The sequence below is a fragment of the Talpa occidentalis genome, unplaced genomic scaffold (genome assembly GCF_014898055.3).
Source record: "Talpa occidentalis isolate TD23 unplaced genomic scaffold, MPIMG_talOcc4v2.1 talOcc4.16, whole genome shotgun sequence".
Classification (NCBI taxonomy): Eukaryota; Metazoa; Chordata; class Mammalia; order Eulipotyphla; family Talpidae; genus Talpa; species Talpa occidentalis.
In genome coordinates, this window is record NW_023601653.1 from 69,801,559 (window position 1) to 69,812,957 (window position 11,399).

General features: G+C 46.4%; 1 protein-coding gene and 1 non-coding gene across 8 annotated transcripts in view; both read left to right on the forward strand.

Moving 5' to 3' along the window:
* CHD4 (chromodomain helicase DNA binding protein 4) overlaps positions 1 to 10,684 on the forward strand; it is a 28,925-nt gene extending 18,241 nt beyond the window's left edge. For 3 of the 7 annotated variants that reach the window (XM_054696487.1, XM_054696491.1, XM_054696489.1), the window contains exons 26-40: positions 1,994 to 2,174; positions 2,259 to 2,345; positions 2,433 to 2,521; positions 2,608 to 2,741; positions 3,092 to 3,236; positions 3,350 to 3,515; positions 3,783 to 3,880; positions 3,986 to 4,115; positions 4,391 to 4,462; positions 4,766 to 4,903; positions 5,142 to 5,250; positions 5,362 to 5,494; positions 8,801 to 8,999; positions 9,726 to 9,889; positions 10,064 to 10,684. In XM_054696487.1, coding sequence (XP_054552462.1) covers positions 1,994 to 2,174; positions 2,259 to 2,345; positions 2,433 to 2,521; positions 2,608 to 2,741; positions 3,092 to 3,236; positions 3,350 to 3,515; positions 3,783 to 3,880; positions 3,986 to 4,115; positions 4,391 to 4,462; positions 4,766 to 4,903; positions 5,142 to 5,250; positions 5,362 to 5,494; positions 8,801 to 8,999; positions 9,726 to 9,889; positions 10,064 to 10,081 — 1,863 coding nt within the window. In that variant the 3' untranslated portion in view covers positions 10,082 to 10,684. Of the gene's footprint in view, positions 1 to 1,993; positions 2,346 to 2,432; positions 2,522 to 2,607; positions 2,742 to 3,091; positions 3,237 to 3,349; positions 3,516 to 3,782; positions 3,881 to 3,985; positions 4,116 to 4,390; positions 4,463 to 4,765; positions 4,904 to 5,141; positions 5,251 to 5,361; positions 5,495 to 8,800; positions 9,000 to 9,725; positions 9,890 to 10,063 lie in introns of all 7 variants that reach the window. The other 4 variants (XM_037514482.2, XM_054696490.1, XM_054696488.1 and 1 more) reach the window with 3 other exon arrangements.
* On the forward strand, positions 3,554 to 3,693 carry LOC119248512 (small Cajal body-specific RNA 11). Its single transcript, XR_005125944.1, has one exon. It is a non-coding gene; the product is annotated as a small Cajal body-specific RNA 11 (non-coding RNA).
* Positions 10,685 to 11,399: the final 715 nt, after the last annotated feature.

The window sequence follows — 11,399 nt, forward strand, 5'->3', positions numbered from 1 at the left end:
TTTTAAGATTTTTTTATTTATGCACATAAGAGCTGGGGTACAGGCCAGAGGTGTGGAGGGTGAGAGGATTCACGAGAGACAGTAGGACAGGCAGATTGACTGAAATACACTGCTGAGGGGAGCAGCGGGTGAGTCAGGAGAGGTCTGCTGCGCCATGTGGGTTGCTCCCTGGCCAGCCGGGGATCGAACTCATGCTGCAGTGGCTGCTGATAGCTTCATAGGTTGTATTTTAATCCCTTTGGCCACCAGGGAGGCCCTTTATTTTTTCTCTAAAGATTTATTTATGCATACAAGAACTCCCGGGTACAGGCCAGAGATGCGGGGGGTGAGAGCATTCATCAGAGACAGAGTGGGGAACAGAACAGGCAGATTGACTGAAATACACTGCCGAGAGGAGCAGCGGGCAAGGCAGGAGAGGTCTACTGTGCCATGTGGGTCATTTCTCTGGCTGGAGATCGAACTTGTGCTGCAGTAGCTGCTGACAGCTTCATAGTGCTGCGACTTAACCCCTTATGCCACTAGGGAGGGCCACTATAATTACTTTTAAATGAACATATAATTGATGGATAACATTAGCTTCAGGTATACAATATAATGAGTTGATATTTGGATGTACTGGGAATTGACTAGTTAACATCCATTGCCACAGAGAATTACAAATTTTTTTTCCTGTGGAGAGAACTTCTAAGATCTTGATAACTTTTAAATATGTCATGTGGTTATCAATTGAAGTCTGTACCTTGCATCCCCGTGACTGACTTGTTTATAGTTGGTACTTCATACCATTTAGCTACTTCCACTTGCTGTGTGTCGTTCCCTGCCCCCCGCAACACACACAATTTATTAGTTCCGTCATGATGGACATTTAAGTTGTTTATAATATGCTGCTGGCAGCAGTTTAACTGTAATGTAAGGTATTTGGAATCAATTAATGGCCCTGAAGTATCTGAAAAAACGATGACTTTCAGAGGAACTTAAACACTGGGACATAAGAGGAGATCTAGGTATTTAGATCTAGATGGACAAGACAGATATACATACGTGTATTTGAAAAATTACATATTTTTTTTTGCATAAAAGAATTGGTGTGTAGGCCAGAGGTCCAGGGCGTGAGAGGATCCACCAGAAACAGTGGGGAGGAGAACAGGCAGATGTACTGCTAAGAGGTACAGCAGGTGAGATAGGAGAGGTCTGCTGTGCCATATGTAGCTCCCTGGCTGGGGGTGATAGCACTGAGATTTAACCCCTAGGCCACCAGGGAGGCCCTCATAGTTGGTAAACTTTTAAGGAGTATATGAAGAACAGTAGGGCTTATGATCCTTTGACTTTATCTCATGAAACTTTAAAAAAAAAATTTATGCATACAAGAGCTGGGGTACAGGCCAGAGGTGTGGGGGTGAGAGGATTCACCAGAGATAGAGTGGGGGACAGAACAGGCTGACTGACCGAAATACACTGCTGAGGGGAGCAACGGGCGAAGCAGGAGAGGTCTACTGTGTAATACGGGTTTCTCCCTGGCCTGCCTGGGATCAAATTCCAGCTGTAGTAGCTGAGGATTGCTTCACAGTGCTGTCCTTAACACCTTGTGCCACCAGGGAGGCCCATTCATGAAACTTTTGCAGTATTTCAGAAGCTCCTGTGTTCTGCCTTACCAAGGTTCTAACCTCTCTTTCCTTTATTTTGCCATCTCATAACTATGTGTCAATGAAAGAGGTTATAAGAAAGCACATTATTTCTCTTTAACCTTCTCTTGTGATAATAGCGCCTCCCATGTATTTCTTTCAGTTCCGTTGGCTGCTAATCTATAAATAATCATGAGGAGTCACGTCCTGTCAATTAAATTTCTTTCAAGTTCTTAGGTCCAAGCAGGCACACCAACTATTTCAGAGTCAAGTCATGAAAAGGAGCTAGCAGAATGGGAACTGTGAGGACCAGGGGTAGCTGGTGGTGCTGACTTCAGCACCCCTGAGTCCTGGCCCTCCCTCTGTCCCAGGAGGAAGAGGAGGTAGAACGGGAAATCATAAAACAGGAAGAAAGTGTGGATCCTGACTACTGGGAGAAATTGCTGCGGCACCATTATGAGCAGCAGCAAGAAGATCTGGCCCGAAATCTGGGCAAAGGAAAAAGAATCCGTAAACAGGTCAACTACAATGATGGCTCACAGGAGGACCGAGGTGTGTGTGGCCGGCCCCGCCCCCCACCCATGGGCCGTTCCACTAGAGCAGTGGGCCCCGCTCATCTGCCCTCTCTCCCTCCAGATTGGCAGGACGACCAGTCCGACAACCAGTCCGATTATTCAGTGGCCTCAGAGGAAGGTGATGAAGACTTTGATGAACGTTCAGAAGGTGAGGGCTGTGCCTGTATGCTGGCTTTGAAAATACTTTTTCTAATTTTGCCACCCGTGTTGCTCATGCATCCTTTTCTTTTTGCAGCTCCCCGCAGGCCCAGTCGCAAGGGCCTGCGGAATGATAAAGATAAGCCATTGCCTCCTCTGTTGGCCCGTGTTGGTGGAAATATTGAAGTAAGTGCACATAATTCTGGGGAGGGGTAATGAATGCTGATGGGAAAAGACCTGCTCCCGCTCACCTAGGTTCCTTCTCTCTCTAGGTACTTGGCTTTAATGCTCGTCAGCGCAAAGCCTTTCTTAATGCTATTATGCGATATGGGATGCCACCTCAGGATGCTTTTACCACTCAGTGGCTGGTGAGGGATCTGCGTGGCAAATCAGAGAAAGAGTTCAAGTAAGTGGAAAGCTGGAATGACTGACGTAACTAGAGCAAAGAATTCTAGCCTCTGGTTATCCTCCACTGCCAGTCAGGGCTGTGCAGGGAAGTTGGCCGTGTCTTCTGCTGAAGTTGGCAGGTGAAACTGTTAGTAGTAGTAGGGTTCTTTGTGTCCCCTAGCTACCTTGAGAGAGAACCTATGGTGTGGTGTGGAGTGTAGACATCAGCCTACAGTGTATGTGGGCCTTACCTCAATATGGACCATAGTCACTGTCTGGGATAATGCCTTAGTGGGTATAGGGCAGAATCTGATCCTAGAAGTTGGCATGATCATTGTCTTAACTCATTTCTGTACTTGTTTCCTGCAGAGCTTACGTGTCTCTTTTTATGCGGCATTTATGTGAGCCTGGAGCAGATGGGGCTGAGACCTTTGCTGATGGTGTCCCCCGAGAAGGCCTGTCTCGGCAGCATGTTCTTACAAGGATTGGTGTCATGTCCTTGATTCGCAAGAAGGTAATGCCTGAGCCTCACCTGAGTTCAAGGTTTCTAGGGGAAACTGGAAGCAGTTTCCAGGAAAGCAGCCTAGAGCTAGAATTGGGTCTTTAACTTCTCGTCTTTTGCTTTAGGTTCAGGAATTTGAACATGTTAATGGGCGCTGGAGCATGCCTGAACTTGCTGAAGTAGAGGAAAGCAAGAAGATGTCCCAGCCAGGGTCACCTTCCCCAAAGACCCCTACACCCTCCACTCCAGGGGACACGCAGCCCAACACCCCTGCCCCTGCCCCAGCTGCTGGTAAGTCTGCCCACACACTCATTTCCTGGCCTTCCTTCTTGTCCTGGCCTTTGCTTTTTCTGTTCCCCTGTGCTCAGTTCTAACAGGGGTGTCTGGCAGGCCACACAACAATCTCCCTCTCAGTTTAGGAGGGCTGTCCTGAGAATATGGCTGGCTCTTAAAGGCACGAGAGGACATTTTTTTAAGTTGAGTTAAACTGACAAGGCATGACATTCGCTCTGAGTTAGGACCGTCTTCCTAATTATTTTGTTCTCATTTGGCCTGCAGAAGATGGGGTAAAAATAGAAGAAAATAGCCTCAAAGAAGAGGAGAATGCAGAAGGAGAAAAGGAGGTTAAATCTGCAGCCCCTGAAACCACCCCTGAGGTAACACATGAGGGTGACTTGGTACCATACTAATGGCTAATGAACAAACCCACTTTGCTTTTGGGGTGCTGGCTTCTTCAGCTTCTGTCTTTTTTTCCTTCAAAGAGTACACAGCCGCCTGCCCCTGCTTCAGAGGATGAGAAGGTCCTTGTTGAACCTCCTGAGGGAGAGGAGAAAGTGGAAAAGGCAGAGGTGAAGGAGAGAACAGAGGAGCCTATGGAGACTGAACCCAAAGGTATCCACATTTTCAAGACCACCAGATCACTGTGGGGACCGCAGTTCTCACTCCTAGCCAGGCTGCAGAGACAGCAGGACTCGCTGATGACTTCTACACCCTTGAGTTTGTTGTATTTTTTAACTTTTAAAATCTTGATTTTAAATTACAGCATTTCTCCCTTCAGACACCTCTGACTTTGATTATAGGGATTAGGTTTAGAACTGTTCCAGTTGGATAGAGGGACAGAGAACATGCTTCTTAAATACACGCTCAGTGCTGTTTGTTCCCCACAGGTGTTGCTGAAGTGGAAAAGGTGGAGGAGAAATCAGCAATAGATCTCACTCCCATTGTAGTAGAGGACAAAGGTTGGTGTTTGGGGAAGCTGATCATGGTTTAGAAGGACTCTCAGACTAGATGCAAGGGCTTTTATCTCTGGGAACATCCACCCTGCCCCATCTGCACCCTTATAGCTGTTTTATCCCAAGCTAAAAGACTCCATCTGTTTCCCATTGAGTTGTCAGTGGGCCAGGGACACCTTTTTCTGGGTTTGTGAGCTACCGTGGAGAAGGGGGAGGTTACTGGGCATCTTGTAGCAGGTAGTTTCGTGGAGAAATCACAGTGCTAGGCTTCTGTCTGGAGCTGACAGTTTCCTTCTGAATGTTCTGTAGAAGAGAAGAAGGAGGAGGAGGACAAAAAAGAGGTGATGCTTCAGAATGGAGAGACCCCCAAGGACATGAATGATGAGAAACAGAAGAAAAACATTAAACAGCGTTTCATGTTCAACATTGCAGATGGTGGTTTTACTGGTATGAAATGAGGGGTTAAAAGGATCTGAGGGAGAAAGTTTGGTTCTGGTCAGAAACCCAGGCAGAGACTTTACCACTGCCAGAGAGGGAATGCCAGCTTGACTGCATGTGCCTCTGGGTCCATGTTAGAAAGCCAGAGGCATTCTACTGAGATGATGTTGGGGAAGGACTAAAGAGCTGTTTGAATTTGCACAGATGTTTGCCTTTTTCTCCTAATTTTGCCTAAATCCCTCCTCAGAATTGCACTCCCTTTGGCAGAATGAGGAGCGGGCAGCCACAGTCACCAAGAAAACCTATGAGATCTGGCATCGACGGCATGACTACTGGCTGCTGGCTGGCATCATAAAGTATCCTTTGCCTGAGTCTGGGCTGAGGTTCTGGGTGAAGGTTTCTGAAGGGCTCACAGTCTGAGGTTTTTACTTTCCTCGCCTTGTTTTTCCTGAGCTCTTTTCCCATAGCCATGGCTATGCCCGGTGGCAGGACATCCAGAATGACCCACGCTATGCCATCCTCAATGAGCCTTTCAAGGGTGAAATGAACCGTGGCAATTTCTTAGAGATCAAGAATAAGTTTCTGGCCCGAAGGTTCAAGGTGAGCAGGATGAGGAGGAACACAGTGTTGAAGTGAACAGACTTTAAAGTGCAGAAGGGACTGCAAAGGAGGGAGTCTGTTCATTCACCCATCCTGTTTCTTATGTTCTGTGTATTTGACTTAACTATTTGTATTCTGTGAAAGGCTTTCCTCCGAAATATCTTAAATATTAGAGAGCAACATAATCAGACTTGAAAATTAATCAGCTGTTCAGGGGCTGAAGATGACTATGTGCCTAAGGAATGACAGACTAGGCAGTAGGTGCGTTGGGGGAACACCGTAGGTTGGAGTGTTCAGGAAAAATGCAGAGGTGGGGTTGAATTGGATCTCTGAGAAGGTGGTAGGGATCTCAGTGGGCTGGTGGTACTTTTTCTGGGTCTGAGCACTTGTGTGCTTAGGTAAGGAGTGGAGTGGATGCAAAGAGAAGGTGCAGAGGTGTAGAGGTTCAGAATCACTACAGATAATGAGCCCAGGCCTGAAGGGAGTGTCACTTAAGAATTTAGCAAATGTCTATTGAGGGCGCTGGTCTTCTTCGAAGACCAGACACATGCATCTTAACCTGAATATAATGGGGGCATACAGATGCACACAAGTAATATTGCAGTGAGTGCTAGAGGGAGGTAAAGGCAAATAAGTCTTGCTGCCTGTGCTTGGTAAGCTCTCTGTTTACAGGAGGGGCAAAAGTCATCCATCAAATGAATGCCATTCTGTGTATTAGGGAAACTGGTGAATTCATTAGCAGTTTCTTCAGTGGGAATTTGGGGAGCAGAGTGAGAGCTCACAAATGACTTCATGGAGATGTCATTGGAATTAATTCCATGAAGTGTAATAGAAATTGTGGAGTAGACACAGAATGTTGTTTGAGCTAAAGGAATTAGCTTGGGCGAAGACATCGAGGAAACAAAGCTTAGGGTATTTGGAGACAGTAAATACCCTAGTTGGGCTGTAGAAAAGCCTTGTGGTGGGGGAGGTAGGTTGCAAAGAGAAGCAAGGGCTGGAGGTCAGTAGGTAGGGTTTTCACCAGATAAGAGAGTCTCAACTACAGCCTGCAATTAAAGGGCAGCCATCAAAGTTTTGTGAAGAGTTTGCTACGACCAAGGGAAATGGAATAGTTACTCATGAGATTATAGAGAGTATATAGTCTTATGGTTGTGAGAGCCTGGACGGTGATGCTGGTTGTGGAAAATAAAGGGTTAAGATAAAGAAAACATCAAAATGTTCACAGGATTTGTGATTGACCAAGGGGATCAGCAACCCTCTATTAAAGTGCCTGATGGTACCTGTTTCAGACACTGGGGCATGTATCCTCTGTTGCAAATACCCAGCTCTTGTTATAGTGTGAAAGCAGCCACAGGCAATAAGTGAGTATGAAATGGGTTCCAATAAAACTATTGTTGATGAGTGCTAAAATCTGAACTACATAAAATTTCATGAAGTATCTCAATATTTTTATTTTGACTTTTTCAACTACTTAAAAATTTAAAAACCATTCTTTAGCTCTTGGACCATACTGGAAGACAGTAGGCACATTTGGCCCCACAGGCCACAGTTTGCCAACTTAACTGCATTTGAGATAAAAGGAGTGAGACTCTAAAACTAACTGGCTTCAAGCCTGAATCACTGAGAAAGTTAAGTCATCATTGGTAGATCAGGGAAGTGAGAGAGAGTGATTTGTAGAAAAAAAGTTCAATTTTAGACTAGTCATTTGGTATTTTCACAAGTAAATATCTTCCCACTACTATCACCACAAACAAGTGGGATCAAAGCGTGATCAGCTGTGCAAGAGTGGGATCAGAACAGTCAGTGCTTGAGAGGCAGGTTTGAAGAGCCTCAGGTCATTTGCATAGAGGTGCTGGCTGAGACAGGAGAGGAGCAGTCTCTTGAGAGAAAGCTTCAGAAGGCAGCAATCCATGGGCTGATTTTAGGGAACACTCACAGTTTGGGGCAGGAAGAGGGAGTTGGTGAAGGAGTCCGGGTATATAGATTGAAAGCAAAGGCTTTCAAGAGGGCGATACAGGTGATACATTTGGGGGTAAATTAGTAGACTGATGGAGCCATATGTCTTATGGAAAAAAACAGCCTATTTATCTGATACTCTCCCTCCTTCTGCTCCCTAATGGATTTATTCTATTTAAAAAACAGTGGATACTTCAGCAAATTAAATCTCATAACTCTTGTATCAGCATTGTGTCCCTTGGAATATATTTCAAAGACCCTTTTACAAAGCTCTTATTAGGTGACATGTGCAAGAGTATTGAATGCAGTAGAATTTTTGGTGATGGGTCCTGGAGGCAACCCAGGCGTTATTGGGAGAGTGGATAGGTAAACGTGGATTCTCATCACGGAGCATAAAGCAGCAGCGAGAAGCAACAAAAAATATATAACAACATAAGAAAGATACATAGTGGGAAAAGGAAAAAAACGCAGAACAGCATCGTGTAACTCAAATGCGTATGTGAAACAATACTCAGTCATCAAAGACACCCACAAAAACACACAGTGAGTATATTAGAGGGTTGCCTGTTGGGGAGGAAAGGAGTCCGGGTCTGATAAAGGATAAAGCAGAACAGCTTACATGGTAGGGATACCCATAGGACAGACTGCCACGCAGCTGTAAGCGTGGGCTTTTTTCTTTTTTTTAATCTTTTTTTTTTTTTTAAAGATTTATTTATTTATTTATACAAGCACTGGGTACAGTCAGAGGCACAGGAGGGTGAGAGAATTCACCAGAGCCAGAGCGGAGAGTAGAACAGGCAGAATGATGAAGTACACTGCTGAGGGAAGCAGCGGGCGCTGCAGGAGAGGTCTGTGTGCCATGTGGGACCCTGGCCCGGCGGCCGGGGATCAAACCCGCGCTGCAGAGGCTTTGGGTAGTTTCACAACCCAGCGCTCAACCGCTGCGCCACCAGGGAGGCCCCATAAGGTTGGGCTTTTTGAAGAGCACTTGACGATGAGATGCTTACTATGTAACTGAGTGAAAAATAATATTTATATAAAATGACCTTAATTATGTAAGCAATAGGCACCAAAAAAAAAAAAAAACAAACCCTCAGTGTTAACAGTATCTCTAGAAGGTAGAATTACTTGGGATTTTAATCCTTTATATAGTCTAAGTTGAGTTTCTATTTAAAGTATCAATGAAAATTAAGTTATAAAGACTTGGACCTCTGAAGAGGGGTTAAAAAGAAAAGCAATGGCTTGTTGATCTGCTTGGGTGTGTAAAGAACACTTTAAGGTTCCTCGAGGCCCAAAGCAGCAAAGTGTGTGTCAGTCTAACTCTTGTCTCCTCTTTTGTCTCTTGCCCAGCTCTTAGAACAAGCCCTGGTGATTGAGGAACAGCTACGCCGGGCAGCGTATCTGAACATGTCCGAGGACCCCTCACACCCTTCCATGGCCCTGAACACCCGCTTTGCTGAGGTCGAGTGTCTGGCAGAGAGCCATCAGCACCTGTCCAAGGAGTCAATGGCAGGAAACAAGCCAGCCAATGCGGTCCTGCACAAAGGTAGCCAGTGGCTCCCCTGCCTCCTGCTGACTCAGCCTCTTTCCTCCCTAACCTCCTTAGTGCACATTTACTTCTTACTGCCAGGCCTTTTTCAGAGCTCCTTTGGGAGCTTAGGGTGTGCCAGGGAGCTTTGCCTTCCTCCTTGGGATGCTCATGTCTTAGAGGCAATCAAGGACAGTTCTTTGCCTCTTTTAACTCCTAATATATTCAAGTTCTTGGAGGTGGAAAGCAAAGCAGAATAATGTAGTGTCAGCTGGGATACTTTAGAGGTTACTTTAGGTGATTTAAGATCCCATCAAATTCTAGACCCCTTTCAACATTTTGTTTCTAATTAAAGTTAAAACATTGAGGTGGGGTGGAGGGTGAAATGAGGAAAAGGATGTTATAAAGGAAGGGGGAGACAGATCTGAAAGGTGGAGAGGAAAGGAAACAATGGGACTAAGCTGCTCAAGAAGAGGTGGCAACACAGACAGTAGGGAGCAAGGGACAGTCCCCCTTAAAAGGGGGACTTTTAAAAAGAGTAGAATCAGGGACAGCCAGAACTGAGGTATGAGAATGGTGGTTGAGTGTGGTTGAGGCCAGGTCAGATTACTCAGTGACAAAAGACAGTACTCCCAGCACTGAGCACATCACTTAGTCACAGAGAAGTGATGAGAGGCTGGCCCATTGTGGTAGGAAGGATCTCAGTCTTGGCTACCACAGCTTACCGCCTCTGTTTGCCCTGTGCAGTTCTAAAACAGCTGGAAGAACTGCTGAGTGACATGAAAGCCGATGTGACTCGACTCCCCGCTACTATTGCTCGAATTCCCCCAGTTGCTGTGAGGCTACAGATGTCAGAGCGTAACATTCTCAGTCGCCTGGCAAACCGAGCACCTGAACCTACTCCACAGCAGGTGGGACCATTTACTTCTGGCACCTGTTCTAGCAGAGCCATTCTGGAACTTGTAACTTTGCTCTCTATTACTTTACATACTGGGCAGGGCACTGTCTTACCAGTGAGTTCTCTGGGGATGGGGTAGATTTTTAAGGTCTGAAATTTTGATTCCTTTGGCTTTCTTTCCATATAGGTAGCCCAGCAGCAGTGAAGATCCAGATTGATGATAACACCTCCACCGCTGAGCAGTGACCTTCTTCACTTTCCCTTGTCCAGCTTCCCCCCTGGGGCCTGAGAGACCCTCTCCTTCCTTCTGCCCCAACTTCCATGTTGTAAAGGAACAGCCCCCTGTGCACTGGGGGAGGGGAGGGAGTGAGGGGCAGTGGTGCCCTTCCTGCTGGAGAGACATGCAGCAGTAGCGCCGGCGCCATCTGCAGGGAGCTGGCAGGCTGGCCTTCTTCGGGGCCCTGGCTTCTCCCCCACTGTAACGTCTGTTACACACAAACTGTTGTGGGTTCCTGCCAGGCTTGAAGAAAATGATCTGAATTTCTTCCTCCTTTTGGTTTTATTTTGTTGGTTTATTTTGTGTTTTCTTTTCTCCTTTTTTGGGGGGTATTCAGAGTGGGCCGGGCCCCTGGGCGAGACACAGCTACCTCTGTTGGCATCTTTTTAATACCAGGAACCCAGCGGCTCCAGCCACTGAGCGGCTAGAATGAAATAAAGTGGAAAAAAAAAAAAAAACCGGAAAAGTACCAAAAGCATAAAAACCACAGCAAATTTCTTGATGAAAATTGAAAATAAAAGTTTCCTTGTATTTTAGTGCTCTGGTTCAGTGTGGGTGTAGGTGCAGGTGGATGAGTGTGTATGACAGGAGCCTTGGGAAATGTGCAATTGAAAGGCAGGGATTACCTTATGTTCTATTCCGCGGGAGCCCTGTTACGTCTGTGGGCATGTGCCCTGTGTGCTCTGGGCTGAGGATGGACGGCTTGGGTGCAACATAAGGGCCTCCAAAACTACCTGGGTGGTTCTTCCCTTTAAAGAGTCTGTGATCTTGAGGGAGTTAAGTGTTGTGGGCTGTCTATTTCTCATGCATAAAATAAACACACCTTCCTCAGAGTTGTGAAGATAAAACCAGTGAAGTGCTTGGAACTTTGTAGCAGCTAAGCACTACCTTAATGTTCATTTGAAGGAAAACCAAAATAGTCATTTCTGGTTAACTTGTGAGAAACGAGGATGCAAGATAGCTTAGCCCCGACCTCCAGGTGTGAACCTAGGCAGCGAGGAACCTTCCCTGACTGGTCTGGGTAGAGGCCTGGGTCAGGGAAGAGGGTTTCCTAGTGAAAGAATTGGGCATAGTAACTGACCCGACCTTGCGATCTTGAGTGGATGTAGGGCAGTGGACCCCCCCCTCACCCCCCGACCCTGCTCTTGCCCACATTGAGGGGAGGAGGCGCCTTCAGGTGCTAGTTTGTCCCACCCAAAGCCGCGAGCGAGGCAACGCCTTCCGGGAAGGGCGGCGAGGCCGAGGA